At 42.9% G+C, this 24,640-nt stretch overlaps 3 protein-coding genes across 3 annotated transcripts in view; 2 read left to right on the top strand and 1 right to left on the bottom strand.

The window, feature by feature from the left end:
* Positions 1 to 701: 701 nt before the first annotated feature.
* On the top strand, positions 702 to 6,419 carry LOC125291016. The gene is made up of 6 exons (XM_048237526.1): positions 702 to 998; positions 1,838 to 1,944; positions 2,997 to 3,301; positions 3,630 to 3,729; positions 5,329 to 5,417; positions 5,809 to 6,419. Exons 2-6 carry the CDS (start codon positions 1,860 to 1,862, stop codon positions 5,983 to 5,985), a joined length of 756 nt encoding a protein of 251 aa, XP_048093483.1. The 5' UTR covers positions 702 to 998; positions 1,838 to 1,859; the 3' UTR covers positions 5,986 to 6,419.
* Positions 6,420 to 15,677: 9,258 nt separating this feature from the next.
* LOC125291182 (thiosulfate:glutathione sulfurtransferase-like) lies at positions 15,678 to 18,865 on the bottom strand. The gene is made up of 4 exons (XM_048237791.1): positions 18,618 to 18,865; positions 17,942 to 18,055; positions 16,351 to 16,513; positions 15,678 to 16,127 (listed from the first exon to the last, which is right to left on the bottom strand). The coding sequence occupies exons 1-4, from the start codon at positions 18,763 to 18,765 to the stop codon at positions 16,073 to 16,075; spliced, it is 480 nt and encodes a 159-aa protein (XP_048093748.1). The 5' UTR covers positions 18,766 to 18,865; the 3' UTR covers positions 15,678 to 16,072.
* Positions 18,866 to 24,527: 5,662 nt separating this feature from the next.
* LOC125291183 (cystatin-B-like) overlaps positions 24,528 to 24,640 on the top strand; it is a 6,053-nt gene continuing 5,940 nt past the window's right edge. The window contains exon 1 of the mRNA XM_048237792.1: positions 24,528 to 24,640. This exon is cut by the window's right edge and continues 35 nt beyond it. Within this exon, the coding sequence (XP_048093749.1) occupies positions 24,604 to 24,640 (37 nt within the window). The 5' untranslated portion in view covers positions 24,528 to 24,603.

Below are 24,640 nucleotides of genomic sequence, written 5' to 3'. Positions count from 1 at the left end.
TACGAGGTTGGAGTTTCCTTAAGAGATAACTTGCTTGGTCCGCTGAAATTATGGGGATGATGGGGGAGTGGAGTGAGGAGGAGGAGGAGGGTGCTTCTGTGAGGGTTGTCGTGTGGCTAGAGACTGATGGCCATTGGCTGAAGCCATTGTTGCCGCACTGCTCGTGGTCACCATGTGGGGGAGAGGTGCGATAGCCTGATCAGCAGTGATGATGGAGGGGGGGAAGGGAGGGGAGGGGGGCAGCATCTGAGGTCTGTGTGTCTGATGGCTGTTGACTGAGATCGTTGTCACCTCTTTGTTCGTGGTAGCCATGTGGGGGAGGGGTGCAATATCCAGTGATGGTGGGGGTGAGTGTTGCACTGGTAATGAGGTGGGGTGGGCAATCGAACCTGTTGTAAAAGTGGTTCAGCTTGTTCGCCCTGACCAGGTCTCCCTCCACAGAGCTGCTGCTCTTCTTAAGGCCAGTGATAGATTTCATACAGTCCCACACCTCCTTCATGTTGTTCTCTTGCAGCTTCTGTTCCAAAAGAAGAAAAGGAAGAAAAAGTGAATAATTATAAATTATTTTTTATAATAATTAATTTTCTCTTTTGGTCTCCCTTCTATTGGGTGTGTGTTCAGAGTGTTCAGACACAGCAGTCAGTGACAAAAAGCTGCGTTGATTAGGTGTGTCATTTTTTAATGTGGTTTTTGTGAAGTGCAGTGATGCTACTTCCTGTAGCTTTTTCTCATCACTCTTGCAGGTTGTAGATGCTATATAAAAACAGCAAACACACACACACAGCTTTGCGGCTCTTGGCCTACATACAACCTCAAAGAGTTGCAGGAAGAAGATTTGCTCACAAATATATACACATGCGCCTGCACACACACACACACACACACACATAGAAGTCTCGGACCAGGCTGAGGGATGACTGGCTGTGGCGAGGGTCCAGAGGACGATGTCTGTCTGAGGTGTACATGGGTTAGAGTCATCGTACTGGTCTGCTGTTACGGTAGGCTCTGAAATCCTCTCACAACATTACATTCTACATCACACACATTTAAAGACATAGTTTTACTGGTTTGTAAATAGCAGTTGCAGTTGAGTAATTTTAATCCTCAACTTCTCATTGTTTTGGTGGGTAAAATGTGTTATTATACATAATACAGTATATATTTTGGTATTTGGTATCATTTTTGGGATATGGTAATACTTAAATATATTCTCTGTCTGAGCTGCTATATTTTATCAGATCCAGCAGCGCTAATTCTGAGTAAGGCTAAAGTCAATCTGTTGAATTGATGAACAGTAACTACCAAACCTGTTGAACTGATGAACTGTTTGCTTTCTGCCTGCTGTGAGTTAGCTATCAAAGCCAAGGAGTTATATTTCTTCAGAAAAGATAAATCAGGTTTTCACTTTAGAAAGCAGAAATTGCTCCGGCAAATAGCAACTGAAAGTGTTTGGCCAAGTTATAATCGTCAGACTCAGTAGGACTTGTGTCATGTCTATGGCCTCTGTTGGGTGCGTGTATGTGAGACGACTTTAGCCAGGACATTTTTAAACTGATCCACAGCATGTTAGCTCAGAGTTTCTCAGAGACAAAAAGCTGCGTTGATTAGGTGTGTCATTTTTTAATGTGGTTTTTGTGAAGTGCAGTGATGCTACTTCCTGTAGCTTTTTCTCATCACTCTTGCAGGTTGTAGATGCTATATAAAAACAGCAAACACACACACACAGCTTTGCGGCTCTTGGCCTACATACAACCTCAAAGAGTTGCAGGAAGAAGATTTGCTCACAAATATATACACATGCGCCTGCACACACACACACACACACACACACACATAGAAGTCTCGGACCAGGCTGAGGGATGACTGGCTGTGGCGAGGGTCCAGAGGACGATGTCTGTCTGAGGTGTACATGGGTTAGAGTCATCGTACTGGTCTGCTGTTACGGTAGGCTCTGAAATCCTCTCACAACATTACATTCTACATCACACACATTTAAAGACATAGTTTTACTGGTTTGTAAATAGCAGTTGCAGTTGAGTAATTTTAATCCTCAACTTCTCATTGTTTTAATTGGGTAAAATGTGTTATTATACATAATGCAGTATATATTTTGGTATTTGGTATCATTTTTGGGATATGGTAATACTTAAATATATTCTCTGTCTGAGCTGCTATATTTTATCAGATCCAGCAGCGCTGATTCTGAGTAAGGCTAAAGTCAATCTGTTGAATTGATGAACAGTAACTACCAAACCTGTTGAACTGATGAACTGTTTGCTTTCTGCCTGCTGTGAGTTAGCTATCAAAGCCAAGGAGTTATATTTCTTCAGAAAAGATAAATCAGGTTTTCACTTTAGAAAGCAGAAATTGCTCCGGCAAATAGCAACTGAAAGTGTTTGGCCAAGTTATAATCGTCAGACTCAGTAGGACTTGTGTCATGTCTATGGCCTCTGTTGGGTGCGTGTATGTGAGACGACTTTAGCCAGGACATTTTTAAACTGATCCACAGCATGTTAGCTCAGAGTTTCTCAGAGACCAGAAGTTTCTCGGAGCTCTGACCCCAAAACCTCAGAGACAATGACCGATGCGCTTATGTTGAACGTAACTGAAAGCTTTCCTCGCTGAAACATGGACACTTTCACATGAGCTAGTCTGTTGAGGGATGGCAAACTAAATTATTATTACACCAGTCAGACACAAACTTACTTTATTTACTTTATCTAATATACCTCTTAACTTATATTTAATGTACTTCCTCTCCTAGCACTAGAACGATAGATATAGCACTTACCACTTGACGATCCCCCTTCTAGAACTGTTACTTGATTCTGTGCAAGAAGTACTTATTGCTGCACTAACATGTTCTTGATTCTATGCGAGTTGTACTTATTATTACACCAACTCAAGTACATACCTTTTCTCAGTATTGTTTTTTTTTACCTTACCGTATCAACGGGACATTAACTTGTGTAATGTGTATCTCGCGTCTGTCCCAGGCTTGATGGTCCAAGGCAGTCAGTCTCCCACCAAGGTGGTAACCGGGGGAAACCTGACAGCCAGGGCCGGAGACAGCGTGACGTTCCGCTGTGAGGTTCGTGATCGTAACAGCTCCCACATCAACATGGTGGAGTGGACCCGGTGTGACCGAGGGGCGGCGCCCAGTAAGGTCCTCGTCTTCATGACCTCGGGGTCACAGATGTGGCTCAGCGACACCCACCAGGGACGTGTTACCATGACGACAGCCAGCAGCTTCACCCTGAGGATCGTGAGCATGGAGGACTTTGGGTTGTACTGCTGCAAGGTGGGTAGAGAGAGAACCAGGGGTGAGGAAGGGGCAGAGAGGGAGCGAGGGATAGAGAGGGGCATTAGAGGAGGAGAGGGAGGGATAGAGAGGGGTATTGGAGGAGGAGAGGGAGGGATAGAGAGGGGTATTAGAGGAGGAGAGGGAGGGATAGAGGAGGAGAGGGAGGGATAGAGAGGGGTATTGGAGGAAGAGAGGGAGGGAGGGATAGAGAGGGGCATAGGAGGAGGAGAAGGAGGGATAGATAGAGAAACTGGAGGGAGTGGTGGAGGTGTGAGCAGGTGGCCAGTGGGTTTATTTCAGCTTTTCTGACTTCAATCCCAAACAGCTGAACATGTTCCCTGATGGAGTGCTGCATGCAGAAGTGCATCTGAGTGAAGGAACCGGAGAGGAAGACCATGAAGCTTCTCAAAGACCCACACTGTTTGGTAAGGGATGTGTAAGACGTCACTAGTCAGGACCAATGAGGAAACTGGGAGTGGTCGAAGGAAATTGTGAAGCTGTCCGCGCACTGTTGGAAATATATCAATTGATTATAAACCCCTGTTAAACCTAATAAATCTGACTCCGCTCAATATTAGAAAAGTTTTGGTTCATTGTAACATTGTTATCCTTAGTGGGTTGATATGCCCACAATACATATTGTTAATGAGAATGCCTAACTCGTTTTCTTGTGACACGCGCTCAAGCTTAGGAATATATACTATAGGTCTCCTCCACCTGCCGATTAATTCGGCGGTTCCTAAACATAACACGTATTGGTCTGGAAGTGGTCAGAGGTTACATGCTGATCCGGACTGCTATACTCATCAGCGTGTTAGACAGTCAAGCAAATTCCTATGCTACAGGGGTCAGGCTGTGCTAGGTTTTCGTGACCAATCTAGGACCATCGCTGACAAACTGCCCACCGCTGTGTAATGCTTGGTCATTTCATAATAACATGCCAGCTCCCAGGTGATTTAGTTTCTACGGCGGCGATAACTAATCCCAACCGTCCATTATGCTAGTAACGTTACCTAAACTGCTACTCTGGACTACAAGTGCAATAGAAAGGCTATGCGGGTCAGAACATCACAATTTATTTGTCAGATACAAGCTATTCATCCAATACATTATAGAAGTTACATCTAAATGAATAATGTGAAAGTTACGAAAACAGGTTAAAGGAACATTTAGGAAACCATATGAAGCAATCATATGGTTTCCTAAATGATGAGAATGAACATACCAGCTCAGAGGATGATGACTACACACCTTAGTGGTGCGGGAGATTCTGACTACAGAATGGCTCCTAGAATGCTCTGTAAACTTCACTTAAATAGGCTACCTAGTTTGTGGTTGGTTACATTCACATGATTGGAGGTCAGCTGAGTTAGGATCACATGGTTGGAGGTCAGCTGATTTGGGATCACATGGTTGGAGGTCATCTGATTTGAGAGTACTTTGATGAGACTTGAGACCATTGTTGTAGTGAGACTGCATTAATCAAGACATGACAATATACACATTAATTACATTTCCTGCTTCCTAGTTAGTTTCTCTGTGAAAAAGGCAAAGGTTAGAGATATAATCAAAAGTTGTTGTAGCAGCAATATGTGACAATGGGCCCACCATGAGGTCATACCATCATGTGGTAGGGAAATTAATCAACAGTTCACATGATCAGGAGTTTGATCAGTATAGAAACATTAGGACTCATTACAGACGGGTTCTGCCAGGAGTGTGTCTTACTGTGTGTGTGTGTGTGTGTGTCTGTGTGTGTGTGTGCGTGTGTTCGTGAGTGTGTGTGTGGGTGTGTGTGTGTGTGTGTTTGTGTTGTCCCTGGCTGTTGGATAAGGCACTGTGTCTGAAAAGAGTTTGTTTTACTGAGTGTGTGTGTGCGTGTACACATATTATCATGCATGTAATATTATGCCTTTATCTTATGGATTATGGAGGTTTTAGAGTTTTATATCATAATAATACCAGACCAGTTAACGAAAATGACAAATATAAATGTGTGTGTGTGTGTGTGTGTTTACTCCCAGGCCTTCCTCCACAGGTCGTGTACATCTTGGGAGGCATTGCGTGTGCTCTAGTGTTGGTTGTTGTCGTGACGACTGTGATTGTTTGTAAGGTGAGTCTGAGTTGTTATCCGGCAAAGTCCTCAAGTCCCCCCACTCTGCGGCAATCTTGCAATGCACTTTGGGCAGTTATTGGGCAGCTATTTTGCGATTCAAGTGAATGGGGAGGCACAGGAAGGGACGGGATATGTGTAGAGACTACTGCCATATTGGCATTATGAACTAACCCTATGCATTTTTATGGAGGATTCTTTCAGTGCTGTGTCTCCTCATTATAAAGCCGTTCTCTTAGTTCAAAAAGGTTTCAGTGCAAACCTCTACAAGGCCACCAGGGGCACACTTCGCATACGAAGTCACAGCTAATCAAGTAATCCTGTCTCTTGATTCAAGGCATCTATACAGTACAGCAAGTTATCCAATCCTGTGTCCTGATTCCACTCCTAGAAGCAGCGCAGCTCCAGAGTCCAGCTCCAGGACTACGCCAACTTACCAGTGCACCGAGGGAGAGTCCCAAAAGGTCCTAATGACGCGGGAGAGGAGAACGACAAGGCTGCAGAGGAGAAGGATGATGATGATGATGAAGAGGACTTTGATTACCAAAACATCCCCAGGGGTTCCTGACCCTTGAACATGTCACACACACACACACACACACACACACACACACACACACACACACACACACACATGCTCAGCCCGCACATACACATTTCCATCTGGGTCATTACACGGCTAGCTGCATACAGTACAGAACTGCATACAGTACACATGCTAGACTTGGAAACAATCTACAGCTCTTAAAACACACTATGCCTGATGTGCTGTTAGCTTGTTAACCACACACACACACACACACACACACACACACACACACACACAAACACACACACTAACAAGATAAATAACATGTAGCCTTTTACTGTTTCATTATCAAGAATCTTTCCAAGTTAGACATTTTTCTATTGTCTTGCACACACAATCACCAATTCCAATAAATAATATTGTAAATTCCTCAGGCAAAAACATGGCTTTTGATTTCAATACAACAAGATATCACTGATGACTAAAACAATTATCTCTGATATTCAAAATATATCACTGATTAAAAAATATATAATTACGGATATATAATTCACAGCACTTTTGAAACTTTTGCATAAGAACATTTTCATATTAAAGCACTCTGAAAAGAGATTTGAGCACTTCTCCATGTGTGTCTGTTCATTAATACTATATGCCTGTGTAATTACTGGTTGCTGTATTTGATTAGATATTAGATATGCTCTGTTTTGTGACACACACACAGACACACAGACACACACACACAGACACACACACACACACACACACACACACACACACACATAGTTTCATGCTGAGACCACACACTGTAGCCACCTGCATAATGACAAGCCCTAAGAAAAAAGAGAGTGAAAGAGGGAAACTGCATTCAGAGTATCACTCACATACAACAAACACACACACACATCTCAACCCAGGCTGAGGGATCGCTGGCTGTATAGCGAGGGACGACGATGTCTGTCAGAGGTGTACATGGGTGAAGGTCATCGTACTGGTCAGCTGTTACAATGAGAGGGTGCTTGGTGGTAGTGGGGGAGGGGCATGAGAGTTGTAAACATTCAAAATGTTGGCTAAGTCCCCTCAATCTGTCAGACTTGCCAACTGCAGCTTTAATATCACAAACATTAAGGAAACCATTACATACATGTTGCACATTCCAAGACACAATTATTACACCTTGACAAGATTGGACAAGTCTGACAATATGAACAGCCATTAGACATTATAGTTAGCTTTTGAAAAGGAATGATTGAGTTTCAAATGTAGAGTTTTATTTTGCACATTTGTGGTGTTTCTGAGTGCAGGTTTGTAAATTGTGTGTAGGGATTTGAATGTGTGTTGTGTTCTTTTAAATGTCTTTGTGAAAAGCAGTGAGGCCACTTTCTGTAGCCTTTTCTCAACACTCCGGTCCGGCCTGCGGTCATGTCCCGATCCCACCCCATCTCTCTCTCCCACTCCTTTCTGTCTATCTTCACTGTCCTATCCGAATAAAGGCAAAAAGCCCAAAAAATATACTTTAAAAAAAAAAAACAGCAAACACACACATACAGATTTGTGGTTTTCGGCATACATGCAACCTTGAAGAGTTGCAGGAAGAGGTTTTGCTCATAAATGTACACACACACTCACACACACACACACACACACACACACACACACACACACACACACACACGTCTCGGACCAGGCTGAGGGATGGCTGGCTGTGGCAAGGGTCCAGAGGACGATGTCTGTCTGAGGTGGACATGGGTGAAGGTCATTGTACTGGTCTGCTGTTACGGTAGGTTACTGTCAACATCTGGGTGGTGGTAGTGTCATGGTTAGGGAGCAGGGCTAGCTTGCATTAGTCTGAGAAGTTGTGTGTTCAATTCCCCGGCTTCCACTGTCTTAACCCGATGCTGCTCTGGGAACATTGGTCCTTGCAATATAATTCACATGTAATGGATAGATAAGTGAGGATGAACCTAAACCCTAAACCTCATTTTTTGGTGGATAAAATGTGTTATTACATGTACAGTATATAAATTGGTATTTGGTATAATTTTTGGTATATACAGTGGGGAGAATAAGTATTTGAACCCATGCTAAAGTTGACTAAAAAGAGGAATATAAAATCATCTGTTGATTTGATCTTTTTGAGTTGATTTGATCTTTTTTATCAATTGATCTTAATGTCTTAATTAAAAAATGAATAAAAATCCAACCTTTAAGGACTATATCACTGATATCCTCTGACTGTCAGGATCTGGCCTGGACTGTTGACTCTGTGCCACCCTGGTGGCCATTCTGTGTATTGTTTTCGGTCATGTGCTCTGTGTTTACCTGTCTGCTGTCATGTGACTGTCTCCACCCCTTTTCCCTTATATGGTCTGCACTTTCTGTCTCTCCTGTCTTCCTGTTAGTTTCCCTCCGTTTCTGCTCACACCTGTTCCCTGTTATTGTCTTGTTAGTCTGGTCCAGTCCGCTGTCTTTCTGTTAATTAGTCTGTGTATTTCTGCCACCCCCATTTCTCTGTCCTTTTCAGATCGTCTCTCTGTTCATCCTGAGGCCTGTCTTGTAAGTTTGTCAATTTTGTAAATCAGTAAAGTGGGTTTTCTGTCTGAATGAGTCTTGCGCGTGGGTCCTATCTTCAGTATCCTGACACTGACTGAGCAGTTATGATTTATCAGCTCCAGCTAGTGATGGCGAGATGAAGCTTCTTGAAACCTTGAAGCTTTCCAGCCAAATGTGTTGAAAAGTGGTTAATTTCTCGAGGCTTCGAATGCACCCTAGGACAGGGGTCCCCAACCTTTTATGTACCATGGACCGGTTTGATTCCTATTTTTTTTTTTCCGCGGACCGGGGGTCGGGGTCGGGGTTCCATGTTCCATATGTGTTGTGCATGCATTACTTGGAAAGAACTAGCTCCAGTTATGTATGAACAGTGAAGGTAACGATCTCTTGTGAAAAACGTGAACAAAACATGGGAACTAAACGTGCATTACGAATATAATCAGTGTGAGCCCTGCTTGTTTCCCTGCAACAAGAAGCTTCCATCTGGGGGTGATGGAAGACAGTGACACCCTCAGTGTGTTTGAAATGTCCAGTCGATTGCGCAATTTGGTCTTAGTTGCAGTCATTGCCGAAAACCCGGCCTCGCATAGATACATGGTGGGAAACGTTTTCAGCGCTTTTACGGCTATCTCGGGATATTCTGCTTTGGTTTTGATCCAAAAACCCACCAGAGAGGTTTCCTTATACACACTCTTAAGACCAGTCATTTGCAATTTCGATCAACTGCTCTTCCTCCTGCGCTGACAAGTTAGGACTATTCGGGATATTGACAAATGGGTTGCGGACCCACTCATTGGTTTGCCGTGGATCTTTGAAGGATGGGAAGTAACGCTCAAACTTATTTGAAAGCGCAACAAGGTGATCGCGCACCAGCTGCGAGAGAAAGGGCCCTGCCTCAGTCTCTCCTAAAACCCCCACTACTGTTTGGAACATATCAAATACACCCGGTCCACTTTCGTCGTCCCCACAAATCAAGCTTGCTTTAAATGCAGCGACTTTATCTGCCAGTTTAAAGACAGTCGTCATTCTCCCTGGAGTGACAGGTTGAGGTCATTAAGCAACCCGAATATGTCACACAGGTAAGCGAAGTTTTGACACCCAGTCCTCATCACTAAAATGTGCAGCTAACGGTGACTTTTTTTTTTTTTTTTTTTTTTTTTTTCTGTAAGAAATCTCTGCAGCGGCTCTCGCAACTCAAACACTCTGGCCGGTGACCTGCTAAAGATGCTTGTTTTTGTTGCTCATTCTAGCAGTTTAGCTAACCGTGTGACACTACCGTTAAGCCAAGAACTGATCAAGTGAAGTGAGCTGACCTGAGGCTGCGCGCGCGCTGAAGGCAATATGTAAAAGTGTTGAAGGCGGGACAGACAGGCGTAAGAAAATAGACCTTGCAAAATGCAAACATGCGTGCAATCAAACAACTGCATATAGACCTATGCCATGTAAAAACATGACATTATTGCGAATTAAATTTAGTTTAGTTCGCATGCATTTTTTTTAAACTCATGTCGTAGGCTACGGCCCGGTTAGGAATGTCCTGCGGCCCTAGGACACAAAAATTCCTAATACAAAATGCGCCATTTGGTCCGCAAATGATTGATACGTTCATAAGTACAGGCATTGGGGAATACAAGCGATTCCCATGTTGAAATATTTCCTCTCTTTGTAGCCTAACCAAGTAGTAGCTAGGCGATCTGTGAAAATAACGCCTTGCCCAGTGTCCCAAAGAGCAACTTCCTTCGAGTGAAATATTTTCTCTCTTTGTAACAAATGAAGTAGAAGGTGATCTGCGAAATATTAGGCTATCTCGAGGTAAGGATCGATCCCAGGTCGCACAATTTCTAGTTCAACGCCTTAACCAGTGTCCTATCCTACAATTAGACTACTTTCAGAGAAAAAAATCTGTATTAAAGGGGGGTGCTGAGGGTGCTGCAGCACCCCCTGCTGGCAGGAGAGATTTTTTCAAAATGATTATATATATTTTTAAATAATTACTAATTTGCTGTCTGACATTATTTATATTTTTGTATGTGAAATGATGAGTCAAATAGCAAAAACGGGTTATGGATAGGTTCGAATATAGGCTACTAAAAATTAACAGGCCTGCTGTTGGCTATCAAAGCCGAGGAGCTATTTTCATCTGAACAGATAAATCAGGTTTTCACTTTAAAAAGCAGAGATTGCTCCGACAAATAGCAACTCAAAGTGTGTTGCCAAGTTAGGACCGTCGATCTCAGTAGGACTTTTGACATGTCTATGGACTATTAGGGGCGTCTATGTAAGATAACTTTAGCCAGGAAATTATTTAAACTGATCCACAGCATGCTAGCTGCCTGTTGACCAAAAGTTTCAAGACCAGAGTTTTGGCCCCAAAACCCCAGAGACAATGACCCATGCACTTAGTGTAACTGAAAGCTTTGCACGCTGAAACATGGTGGACACTTTCAAATGGGCTAGTAGACAATCTGCTACTGGCAACTAAATGCCAAAACATTTGATTTCTTTTTAGTTATTTTATAATGTATATAAAACCAACAACCAAGAAAGAGGAAGTTCCCGAAACCCCACCCCCATACAGTACATTTGGTATTAATTAAAAGTGAGGTGAAGCACACACTAATCCCCGCGCAGTGAGCTGCCTGCATCAACAGCGGCGCTCGGGGAGCAGTGAGGGGTTAGGTGCCTTGCTCAAGGGCACTTCAGCCGTGCCTACTGGTTGGGGTTCGAACCGGCAACCCTCCGGTTACAGGTCCGAAGTGCTAACCAGTAGGCCACGGCTGCCCCAAAAAGTGGTCTCAAGAGGAGAATGCACAAGAGAGGCCCTAAGAATCTAGATGATTTGGACATATTCTGTTGCGCGTCGGGGTCCGGTTCGCCCTGTCGGGCGATTATTACATTACATTATCCCTTACTTATATGCAGGGGTGCCAATAATTGTAGCATGTGTGTTTTTTTATTTGAAAAAAATAAAATAAATATAAAAAAATATATTTATTTGTTTATGAGGATTTCCCCCTCATTGTCTTCATTGTGGAACTAAGTTATATTTAAGTTATATTTATCTAAGAAATATTATCTTTTACCAATACAGGTTTGCACTGTACATTGAAAACATTCTTTTTAAACTGCTTAGACACAAAATCATGCCATATCATTTCTGAAACCTGTCACTCAAACAATACAATCCCACACCACCGGTTTGTAAAGTGTCACTTTACACAGGATGAACTGAGACAGACTCTAGGAAGAAAAAGTGAACAATTGCTCTTCAAATTTTCTCTTCCTTTCTTTCTCTGTTCTCCCTTCTATTGGATGTGTGTTTAGATTGCCAACAAGAGCTGCGTTGTGTGAGTCGTGGTATTTTTAATGTGCTGTTTGTGAAATGCAATGATTCCTGTAGCCTTTTCTCTTTGTTCACTATTTTAGGTTGAAGATGCTATATAAAACAACAAACACACACCATTGTGGTTCTCGGCATACATACAACCTCAAAGAGTTTCAGGAAGAGGTTTTGCTCATAAACACACACACACACACACACACACACACAGAAGTCTCGGACCAGGCTGAGTGATGGCTGGCTATGGTGAAGGTCCAGAGGATGTCTGTCTGAGGTGGACATGGGTGAAGGTCATCGTACTGGTCTGCTGTTACAGTAGGCTCTGAAAACCTCTCTCACAACTTTACATTCTACATCTCAGGCATTTAGATACATCATACAGGGTTTACTGGTTTGTAAAATAGCAGTTGCAGTTGAGTAGTTTCATCCTCGGATTAAAAATTATAATTTGGTGGAAAAAATGTGTATTTTTCTATTTGGCATATTTTTTGGCAATAGCAATAACACTGAAATATATCCTCTGGCTGAGATGCTTTGTTTAATCAGATCCAACCGAGCTGACTTTTAGCCGCTGTAGGCCTGTTGAACTGATGAACAGTACCAAGGCTGCTACTGATGAACCGTTTGCTCTCGGCCTGCTGTGAGTTAGTCATCAAAGCCAAGAAATGTTTTCATCTGAACAGATAATTTAGGTTTTCACTTTAGAGAGCAGAAATCACACCTGTAAATAGCAACTGAAAGTGTGTGGCCAAGTTAAGACCGTCAAACTCAGTAGGACTTGTGTCATGTCTATGGCCTCTGTTAGGGACACGTATGTGAGATGACTTTAGCCAGGAAATGATTTAAACTGATCCACAGCATGCCAGCATGCAAACGTCTCACAGCTGCCTGTGTCTTGAGAAACAGAGATTTGGGTGCAGCCAGGTGTCCAGGTGTGAAGGTTTCCATTTTGGGCTAAGGTCCTCGGCCTTCTAACAATTACACCACGATACGAACTTAGGCTTAATTCTTCTTACACCATACTAACTGGTTTATATCTAACTTTTAATTATTATTACACCACGATACTACTTTATATTTCATTTTTAATTATTATTACACCAACGGGACATTAACTTGCGTAACATACTTTAACTCACGTCCGTCCCAGGCTCAGGGGTCCAAGGTGACAGTCTCCTCTCAGGAGGGAGAGGTCAGTCTCCCTCCAGGGTAGTAACCGGGGGCAACCTCACTGCCAGGGCCACTGTGAGGTTCATGACAGCTCCCACATCACCATGGAGTGGACCCGGTGTGACCGTGGGGTGGCGCCCAAGAAGATTCTCGTCTTCATGCCCTCGGGGGCAAATCTGTCACTCAGCGACACCTACCAGGGACGTGTCACCATGACGACAGCCAACAGCTTTACCCTGAGGAACGTGAGCATGGAGGACTTTGGGTTGTACTGCTGCAAGGTGGGTAGAGAGAGAACCAGGGGTGAGGAAGGGGCAGAGAGGGAGCGAAGGATAGAGAGGGGTATTAGAGGAGAAGGAGGGATAGAGAGGGGTATTAGAGGAGGAGAGGGAGGGAGGGATGGAGAGGGGCATTGGATGGAGGAGTGGGAGGGATAGAGAGGGGTATTGGATGGAGGAAGGGAATGAAAGATTGGGGCATTGGAGGGAGGGATGGATACAGAGAGGGAGGGATGGAGGGATGAAGAGGGGCATTAGAGCGGTGGAGAGAGGGATAGATAGAGACACTGGAGGGAGGGAGGGATGAAGAGGGGCATTGGAAGGAGGGATAGGAGCACTTGGGGATGGAGGGAGTGGTGGAGGTGTGAGCAGGTGGCCAGTGGGTTTATTTCAGCTTTTCTGACTTCAATCCCAAACAGCTGAATATGTTCCCTGATGGAGTGCTGCAGGCAGAAGTGCATCTGAGTGAAGAGGCAGACCACACAGCTTCTCAAAGACCCACGCTGTTAGGTAAGGGACTGGGTCTGCAAGAAGTGTGTGTGTGTGTGTGTTGCCCCACGCTGTTGGACTGTGACGGTGTGTGTTGTTGTGGAAATCAGTAGCTTCTGTTCTGTGTATTAAAGGCCCGAGAGCTGAGTGTATTAAGTGTGTTTTGTGTCTTTCCACACACCCTTGCTGAACACACTGACTCATTTTAGTTCTAGTTTTAAGTTCATCACAAGGCTCTACAGCTAAACATTCTCTCAAGACTCCGCAGTAACTGTAGGCTCCACTATAACATGTATTTCAGGCTGTATGTAAAATAATGTGAAGCTGTCTGATCTGTGATTTGTCAGTTGAGGTTAAAATTGTCATGTGATTTTGTTTTATTTTTATTTTATTTTATTTATTTTTTCTTAGCAGTCCTAAGTGTACAGGTGTGATTTGTAGTTTGTGAGTTTAAAAATTTCACGTGGTGTACACATATTGCATGCAATATTATGCTTTTATCTTATCAATTATGGGTGTATGGATATAGTTTTATATCATAGTAATACGAGTGTTAGACCAGTTAACGAATATGACCATTATGAATGTGTGTGTGTGTGTGTGTGTGTGTGTGTGTGTGTGTGTGGCCTTCCAGGCCTTCCTCTACAGATCGTATACATCTTGGGAGGCGTTGCGTGTGCTCTAGTGTTGGTGGTTGTCGTGACGACTGTGATTGTTTGTAAGGTGAGTCTGATTTGCTATCCGGCAAGTCCTCAAGTCCCCCCACTCGCAGGCCATCTTGCAATGCACTTTGGCCAGTTATCGGGCAGCTATTTTCCTATTTAAGTGAATGGGAAAATATTGCCGTTACGAACTAACCCCATGCATTTCTATGGAGGATTCTTTGAGCGCTGTTTCCTCGTTATAAAGCTTCTGACTCCATTCTCTGAGTTCGCACTGGAACCTTCTCCTTGTAGTTATGGGATATCCCAACTCGATACATACTAAGACACAATCACCTAATCCTGTGTTTTGATTCAAGTACATTAATCAGTTTGATTATATACAGTACAGTAAAAGTTATCCAGTCCTGTGTCCTGATTTCTCTCCTAGAAGCGCAGAGTCCAGCTCCGGGACTACGTCAACGTATCAGTGCACCAAGGGAGCGTCCCAAAAGGTCAGGATGACACAGGAGAGGAGTACATCAAGGGTGCAGAGGAGAATGATGATGATGATGATGATGAAGAGGACATTGATTACCAAAACGTCTCTGTGTCCTGACCCTTAAACATGTCACACACACACACACACATGCTCACCCCGCACATACATACCGGTAATAACATCGGTACACGGCTAGCTGCATATAGACACACAAACGGCTGTGCTCACCTGCTAGCCTGTTAACACTCAGGCATACACACACATACACTCACATGCATATAAACACGCACACTCACATGCATACACACACACTCACACGCACACACACACACTGGCATGCATACACACACTCACATGCAGAAACACACACATACACTCACATGCTAACAAACCACATGATGGTCCTCAGTAGAACATGGAAACAATCTACAGCTCTTAAAACACACTATGCTTGATGTGCTGTTAGCTTGTTAACCACACACACACACACACACTATGCTTGAGGTTCAGATAGCTTGTTAACCACACACGCACACCACTGTGCTCAAAGCTTGGCTGACCTCACACACACACACACACACACACTATGCTTGAGGTTCAGCTAGCTCGTTAACCGCACATGCACGCACACACACACACACACACACACACACACACACACACTATGCTTGAGATTCAGATAGCTTGTTAACCACACACGCACACCACTGTGCTCAAAGCTTGGCTGACCTCACACACACACACACACACACGATAAATAACATGTATCCTTTTATTGTTTCATGATCAAGACTCTTTCCAAGTTTATTCATTCTATTGTCTTGCACACACAATCACTTCCATCCGATTCCAATAAATAGTATTTTCATTTCCTCAGGCAAAAACATGGTTAGTATTTGATTTAAATACAACAAAATATCTCTGACTAAAACAATTATAATCTTTCATTATACAAAATATCCCTGATGATTAAAAAAACTATATAATACTGAGTATTGCTGAAGAACATTTTTATATTAAAGCGTCCTGAAAAGACATTTGAGCACTTCTCCATGTGTGTGTGTTCCTTAATGTACATGTGTAATTACTGGTTGCTGGTATTTGATTAGATATACTCTCTTTTGTGACACACACACACAGTTTATTGTGGCCCTCACAATGTTTCATGCTGAGACCACACACTGTAGCCACCTGCATAATGACGGGCCCTAAGAAGAGAGAGAGAAAGAGGGAATTTGACAAACTGCGTCCAGAGCATCACTAACATACAGCCCCCTGCCCCTCCCCCAATTCAATTTGTGTGTGTGTTTGTGTGAGTGTTACCTGCGTCCAAAACATCCCTCATACACAATCCCCCATGTGTGTGTGTTTGCCCCCGCCCCTCACTGTCAAGGACGTGTGTGTGTATATGTAGCTGTGTTTGTGTGTTACCTGTGGTAGCCCAGTCCACAGATGATGTCCAGAGCCTCTGCACTGCGGCGCCCCCTCTGGCAGTAGAGCACCACATTAGTAGCGTCTGGGGGGGGCAGCTGTGTGCCATAGCGCGCCGCAAACTGATCTGGAGTCAGCCCGAATGCCTGCTTCAGCTCGCCCACTGCACAAGCGGAATCACTAGTTCAATTTCAAGAGTCAACGGCAGTTACTCCAATAAGCATCAGAGAGAACTATCCTAAGGCAGTTACTCCAATAAGCATCACAGAGAACTATCCTACAGTAAGGCTGTTACTCCAATAAGCATCACAGATAACTTTACACGTGTTTTACACATGCGCATTCAATGCTCTCTTTGCGCAGATGCGGGGTCACACAAGATTTGGAGGCATGCCGCGTTGACGCAATTCTCGTCACACACTCGCTATCATCGTGTGCGCCGAACGCAGATGCAGTATCATGCCAGCCCCTTAAGGCTGGTACTCTAACAAGCATCACAAGAGAACTATCCTGAGGCTACTGTACCAACATCCCACCCCAACTCTCCTGCAAAACGTTGCAAAGTGATTCAAAGCAAACTGTGGGGCGTTGAACACTGTTGTTCATGCAAGCACTCTGAAAATAACCTGACTCTCGCCAAATTAATTTTGTTCCGCCTAGCTCCACTCACTTCCATCTGGGATCGCATCCGTTGAGAGTGATTTTGGCACCAGATTTTATGGTAGAGCCAATCAGGACGCAGGGCGGGAGTTTCATAGATGTGACGTAGCGTAGAAGCGACTGTGAGACTGTTCTCAGCATCACGGGTTGGCTTTGATGTGAGTGGTTGAAGTAGCACGTCAATAGATGACGGACAAGTGGCTTATCCAATCATATGCAAGGATTTTTGATAAGGCCCAGCCTTCTGAAACACCTCTCCAATGGATCGATCCCAGATGGATGAGTGGAGCTAGGCGGAACGAAATTCATCTGGCGAGAGTCAGGTTACTCTGAGAATGCCATTGTTTGCTTTCTTTTCGAAATTTATTCTGAGCCTGATGAAATCAATCTGAATATAAGTTTTCTTTTCTTTTCAACTTTTCATTCAACCTGACATTTCGGGACAATCCCTTCCTCAGCGTAACATCTTTCCATTTTTATCTTTCACCTGTAAATGCCAGGTTGATAAGCTGCGCTTACTGCCTTTTTAATACAGCGGGTTCTACATGTCCACGCTGATCCGACAGCACCACTGACACACCCACCAAACAAGAGAAAACTACCTCAAAAGCCTGTTGCCCGTATAATAAAAAATTTGAACATGAAAAAAAAAACTGTGTTTGAGCTAAGTGCATGTTTACATTGATTCAGTTTAGACTACAGTTTTGAGAAAGGTGCAAGAGCAGTTCTTGGGGTCTTCAGTACGGTCACTGACAGCAAAAATGCTGATTACATTGGGAGAAAAAAAAAGTTATAAATGTCTCAAAATGTCTCCAAGTGTCAATCGTGCCAGGCCTTTCAAGGCGATATGGCTCAGTACCTCATTCAAGAGTGTAGACTCCCACCCTTCTGTGTTTGTGTGTGTGTGAATGCGAGAGAGAGAATGACTCACATGGTACGTTGATAGCTGTAGGTATGTGTCCCTCTGCAAACTCATCAGGCTCGCGGACATCAAAGAGTCTCACTTTACGCTCAGCTAACAAACGTCTCAGCTCTGAAATGGAGACTAATAACACACACACACACACACACACAAAGTGCATGAGAAGTTTAGTTTATAACATCAGTCCCGGATATCTGATGAATAAACTATGGTTTATGTCATAACTATTACCACTACTATTTTATGGATGGCAATTTCCTTCAACATTAATAAAGTGTCTATCTTTACCTTTCGATCTATATCCATTCATACATCCATTTATCTAGGCTATCTATCTCTTCTATCATCACAACAAATAAATGCAAAAGTATCCAAACACAGAGAGACTCCAAGATTTCTGTTCTGTTTAGTGATCACCTGAATCACAGCACTTCAAGGGCAGAAAGGGGAAGGAAGTGATGGTAGCCTTGGTGCCTAACAGGCTCATTCTTACACATAGCCTAGAGAAATATTTAGCAGAGCCAGGAGATTATGATTATGGCTATTTTATTTCCAATACCTAAATGAAAGCACGACATTTCTCTCTCTCTCTCTCTCTCTCTCTCTCTCTCTTAACTGAACTACCTTTCCCAGACAAAATAATAGCCTACTACTTAAGTAGCTCGAACAGAGACGATAGACCCACCTGTGGAGGATGTTTCGAAGTTGTCCCCTTGACATAAACTTTGTAGCTTCCCTTCGCAGACTTCACATTCTTTCTCTTCTTTACCGTGGACGCTATTTTGGGCAATACATACCAAAAAGGTCAGCAATAACCGTGATATTACTTTCATTGTGACACCTTTAGTTAAAGTGTTTAACTGCTCCCAACGAATATAGTTTGACACTCATCAGTAGGCTACCGCCCAGGATTTAACATTGCGTCATTTCGTCATCCGGCTTCCAGGCTGCTACGTGCGTGATGGCATGAACCAGACAAAACGTACCCGAACCATAGCAGCATACACAGTGACAGGGCGGTGAGTCAGGGACATTGTCCGAAATGCATGATGACTTCGGACAGATCACGAGTAGGGTTACACTCACACACAGAAAATAATTTGATAATAGAGAGAGTTTATTTGAGCAAATAGTAAACGAGAGAAAGATTCAAGAGAGAAGTGTAATATGCGGCATTACCAGTAGGTGGAGACCAAGCCTGGCAATTGATTTTTGTCCTCTGTTAGGGAATAGTCTAATAATTCATCTAGCCTATTTGAGTCCTACTACACTCTCAAGAGGACCTATACTTGGCTTTCTGGGGATGTCACAATTATGTGGGTGAGATATTTTTAGTTATATTTGATCATTTTTTGCAGATAATATGTTTATGTTGCAAATAATCAAATAGTTAAATAGTCTTTCAATTTAGATAGATAAATACATGTTTTAACATACATTCATTAAAACAACTTTTATTAAATGTTTTGCTTGTGGACAACCTCCTGATTCTAAACCAATGTCCATGCTTAAAGGAACCGTATGTAAGAAATGTATTTCAATTAATCATAAAATGGCCCTAATACGTCACTAGACATTAAGAAATCATGTTAATTTCCAATACTTATATCACTGACAACAGTAGTCCGGCCAGGATATTGTCATTTAAAAAGTGAAGTTGCAGCCCTCAACTGATGTTGATGTTGTGTTTTGTCATGTCATGTTGTGTTTTGGCCTGATGCGCCACCCTCCACCTATCTACTAATCACAAAGTCAATAATGTTTCGGCATCTGGGTTGGCAACCTCGAGTCAGCGGGGAGGGGGAAGGGATACACCGCTCTACAGTAATTTGAAACTGATTGCAGTACCAGTTTTTGCCACAATCTTACATATGGTTCCTTTAAGGCATAGGTTTTTTTTTTTTTAAATAATAAAAGATAGTCGATCTTAGAGGTGCAATGTGACTTTGAGTCAGACTTAGAAGCAATGTTTAGGCTAATAGGGTAATGAGATAGCCTAGAAATCTAGACGCACCCTAGCGGCAGCAAATTACATTTGCTTCCAGGGCTAGTCTAGCAACTCTCCGTTGGCTTGCAAGCTCGAAAAATTAAACTTCTATCAGGCCAATCAAATCGTGTATAGAGTCGTTAGGCGGGCTTAACATAATGATTCATGGCAGAGTTGCAACGGTTTGGCTTAAATTCTCTGCTACTTGAAAAGATGGATGTTGCTGTTGGCGAACAGTGTGACACGAGTTAAGCTTTTATTAAGTTGGCAAAAGTTTGAACTAGCCAACTAGGTCCACTGGTGGGAAACGCATGGGACTCATAGCGCTGTCCTATTGCGTGCAGAGGGAATTTGAAAGACAACCGATTATCCCGCCCCTCGGACTGAGCACTGCGAACAGTGAGTGGCCAGACCCTACATTTTAATGTGGGTCTGGCTCGTCAGGCTAGTAATGAGAACCTTTTAGGTGCATTTACATTACACAAACGCACAACACGCAATTGGTAAGTCTGATATGACAAACTAATGACCCCAATGGCACATGTAATTTTAATTTTAATTTACATTAGTTGAAAATGCATTCACACATACGATTATCCATCCAAGCATTCCTCCAGTGTACTTCTGCCATCCTAAGGTGCCCCACACACTAGTGTCCAACTCATTTCTGGGTCCATCACACAGGAGTCAGGGGTCAGACTCTGGGGGCCCTAATATGGCTCATACTCTGGGCAAGTCTCCGATGGCCTCCAGCAAACCATCCCACTTCTTCACCACATATGTACTGTATATGTGAATGTGAATATTGCCAATTGCCAAAATGAATTCTGCACATAGTATTTAAACAGTAGTTCTCCATAGATGAAAATTCCAGGTGCTAAAATGGTCTGTCTGCAGTCCAGACCTGTCATAAAAAATGTACGGTCTAGAATCGTTGTGGAGACATGGAGAGGCTTGGTAGGTATTATAAGAACCATTTTGAGAGCTTTGATGGCAAATAAAGATGTTTCCATTGATTATCTAAAAAGGGTATGAATAATTTTGGACATGCCATTTTTCATAAAAGATCTTGTCTACCTTTTGTAACCTTTTGGCATGTGACAGTGTCATTTTTAGTCAGAACAAACATATTGTTAAGAGAAAATCAACATTAAATCAATATTTGTCAGGGGTATGAATAATTAGCCTGGCTAGCGCCACCACTTCTCAATGAGACGTGGTGTGTTCCAAACGGGAGACAGCTGCCTACTGCCTCCCTCCCTACATAGAGAGCTGTCTCACTAGACATGATTTTGGATTAAATGCATCTTTTAAAAATGAGCGTAGCACTCTAGAATCTTTGGTTAACACTACGGTATGACGTTAGCAAAGGCCTGACGTTAAACTAAATTAGCTTACGTAAGCTAGCAGGCTAACGGTATAAATTAGTTTTACGGCTGGCAGATATATCAGACCAGACGCTATTAATGGTTACAACAATGGCATAATCAGATAGTAAATTGTTTATTTCTAATCTGTAATCTGCAAATCTAAGCAAAATAAGATCACACAAATGACATTTTAAACAGATTCAGCAGCCATTACCGATGTCATCCGCCATGTTTGTTTACCTTTCACAGCTGTTTCAGACGTTGCCGCAAGGGATTATGGGTAGGAGGCAGCATGAAGTGTGCATCGATGCTGCCTTCAAAAATGACCGTTATTTGGGAATTCTAAGATATCTTAAAAGGCAGCAGAATTTGTTTTTTCGGTTTCGAACCGCACTTGCTGCCTTGCTCCCCAGTTAGATATCTTAAAAGGCAGCAACTTTACCCGTTTCGAACACACCCGTGGTCTGGGAACCAAACGTTAATTTTCTCGTATTTGAAAAAAATGCCCAGATCCGTTTATTGGGTGCCACGGATGTCTATCAAATGCGTCTGTGCATAGCTCATCATTGTCTTGCTTTCCCCCTTATTCTGTGATTGGTCCCCTATCTCAGGCGAAAATTTGCTCCATGGTCTCCAGGCTGCCTTAGCAGCGTGAATCAAATCGCGCGCAAGGCAGCATGGGAACACCCAGGCTAATGAATAATTTTGTTTTTATCTGTATATATTTCAATTTCAATTTAATTTCACTTATAGAGCGCCAAAACATTAGTCTGACAAGCCAGACCCACATCAAGATGTAGGGTCTGGGTGCTCAATCCGAGGGGCGGGATAAACGGTTGTCTTTCAAATTTCCTCTGCACGCAATAGGATAGCGCAACTCATGAGTCCCATGCATTTACCCACCAGCAGAACTAGTTGGCTAGTTTATCAAACTTTTGCCAATTTAAAAAAAGCTTAACTCGAGTCGCGATTCAAAGACCGCTGTTCGCCAGCAGCATCATCCATCCGTCGCCGACTCTATACACAATGTGATTGGCCTGATTGAAGTTGAATTTTTCCAGCTCGCAAGCCAACGGAGAGTTGCTAGACTACCCTGGCTGCAAATTACATTTGCTGCTGCTAGGGTGCGTCTAGATTTCTACGCTACCAAAACATTACACATGTCTCATGGTGCTTTAGAGTGTTGAAACATTCAGAGAGAGCCCATGAGTAACAGGGGCGAGGAAAAACTCCCTAGAATTGGAGATACATATAGGAAGAAACCTCGAACAGATCCACGACTCAAGGGCCTGACCCATCTGCCTAGGGTCAGTTACAGGGCAGTAAAGTCTGTAAATGATAAATGAAAGGTTAGTTAGGTGTAGAGAATAGAACATGGTGTTTAAAGCCACCTGAGGTATATGTTACAAAGAGGTAGGATGGTTACATATCCAGTATGATAATGCATGAATCCTATTTAGTGTCAGAAAGGGAAAGGGATTAGGAGTTGTCGTAGGGCAAGGAGTCCGGGTAAGGGGACAGCAACAGGCGATGGTAGGGCAGTCATAGGGATGGGACTTCAGGTGCGATGAGGGCCAAAGAAAAGGATGGCTGATGACTGGTAATGGTTTAGGGGGTAAAGGGGGAAGAAAGAGAGATATAGAGTGGGTTAGTATTATTATAAGTCTTGATGGTCAGTATTAATAAGTATATCAATGGTACCATATAGTGTTATACTAAGAGAGAAAAGGCAAGAGAGGGAGAGTTGAGAGAGAGGGGGGGAGAAGAGGGAGTTGAACAGCAACAGCAAGAACAGCAAGGGAGTTGAACAGCTCATTGAGCTCAATGCAAATCAAACCAGCTAATGGGCTAACTGAAATAACACCCATGCCAATCTCTAGGTATGGTGAAGGGTATGTGATGATGTGGGGCTATTTTAATTCCAAAGGCCAAGGTAACTTTATCAGGATGCACAGTATTCTGGATCCATGAAATAACTGGCCTTTAAAAATAAAAATCTGCCTGTCTCTATGGGAATTTAACATAGGGGTGCCAATACTTATGACACCTGTATTTTAAGGAAGAACATTTATTTATTTATGATACATTATTCATTCACTAAGAAAATTGGTGTCCTTAAAGGTTAGATATTTCCTAATTTTTCACTTAAGGCATTAAGATCAATTTCCAAAAGATGATTTTATATTCCTCTTTTCAGTCAACTTTAGCATGGGTGCCAATACTTTTGGCCAGCACGGTAAGTCCTGGAAGCACAGATGAGTTCCAAAGTCCTGAGCGATCTCTCGGACCACTAGGGTGTATTTATTATTAGAAGACTCTCCCGAAGAAGCGCTATGTAATGCATTACGTGATTAATGGATTGGCAGGATACAGCTAACGCAAGGGCAGGTCGACTTCATCGATTTAGTGATCGAGGCAGAGGGCCAACTAAGCTGCTGCACAAGGTTTCCCAAGAAGATGGATCTGTTTAGAGGTTTTACATGTTACTGACTGATGAGTCATCAAGGATTATTCAGAAATGTTGTACATGTTCACACACACGTACACACACACTCTCTCTCCTGTGTTTTGTGTGTGTGTGTGTGTGAGTGTGTGCATTTTACATGTTACTGACTGATGAGTCATCAAGGATTATTCCGAAATGTTCTACATGTTCACACACACACTCTCTCTCACACACACACACAGGCCTGTGTTTTGTGTTTGTGTGTGTGTAGACCTGTGTCCCTTTTGAGAATCACTGCCATTTAAATGGCCTGAGAAAGAGAGCAGTTCATTTGATACCTTTAGTTGAAAAACTTGGTTGTATTAAGCTTCCGTGAGCTAAGTAGGCCCTATATTAATAATTAGTCATAATTCCAAGCAGTTGTTAGGCTAAATGCAGAGCTCTGCAACATTCCTAAAGTGGGCGTGATTTCAGTACGATTGGATTTTTTTCTCTCTATGGATTGGACGCAGTTCATGCATGTGGTTTCAGTTACGATTCCTTTAATAGGGGTGTTCTATTTCAATGAAATTGACAGTGTACGCTTTTAATCATGTAGAATATAACGTCAGACTAAAAAAATGGTAATTTTCCTACACAAAAAAACTTGAGTTTGTTTTTAGACATACAGATAGTTATACAAGACAAATAGAAAATTGTTTCTCAACACAGTTCCACCTCAAATAATGGTGTCGTCTGCAACGACTGACTCACTGTCACATGAGGTTGAGAGCGTACATAAACACGGAAGCGGGCGTCTTCACTCGGCTTCGCACTGTCAGTTGTATCAATCAATTCTTTAGCATTGAAATCACTTTAGTTCGCCAAAATGCCGATGATGCGCGGAGGAACCAGCGAGCAGAAAC

Source organism: Alosa alosa, chromosome 2, assembly GCF_017589495.1.
Source record: "Alosa alosa isolate M-15738 ecotype Scorff River chromosome 2, AALO_Geno_1.1, whole genome shotgun sequence".
Taxonomy (NCBI): Eukaryota; Metazoa; Chordata; class Actinopteri; order Clupeiformes; family Clupeidae; genus Alosa; species Alosa alosa.
This window is presented reverse-complemented; position numbering and strand designations above follow the sequence as displayed.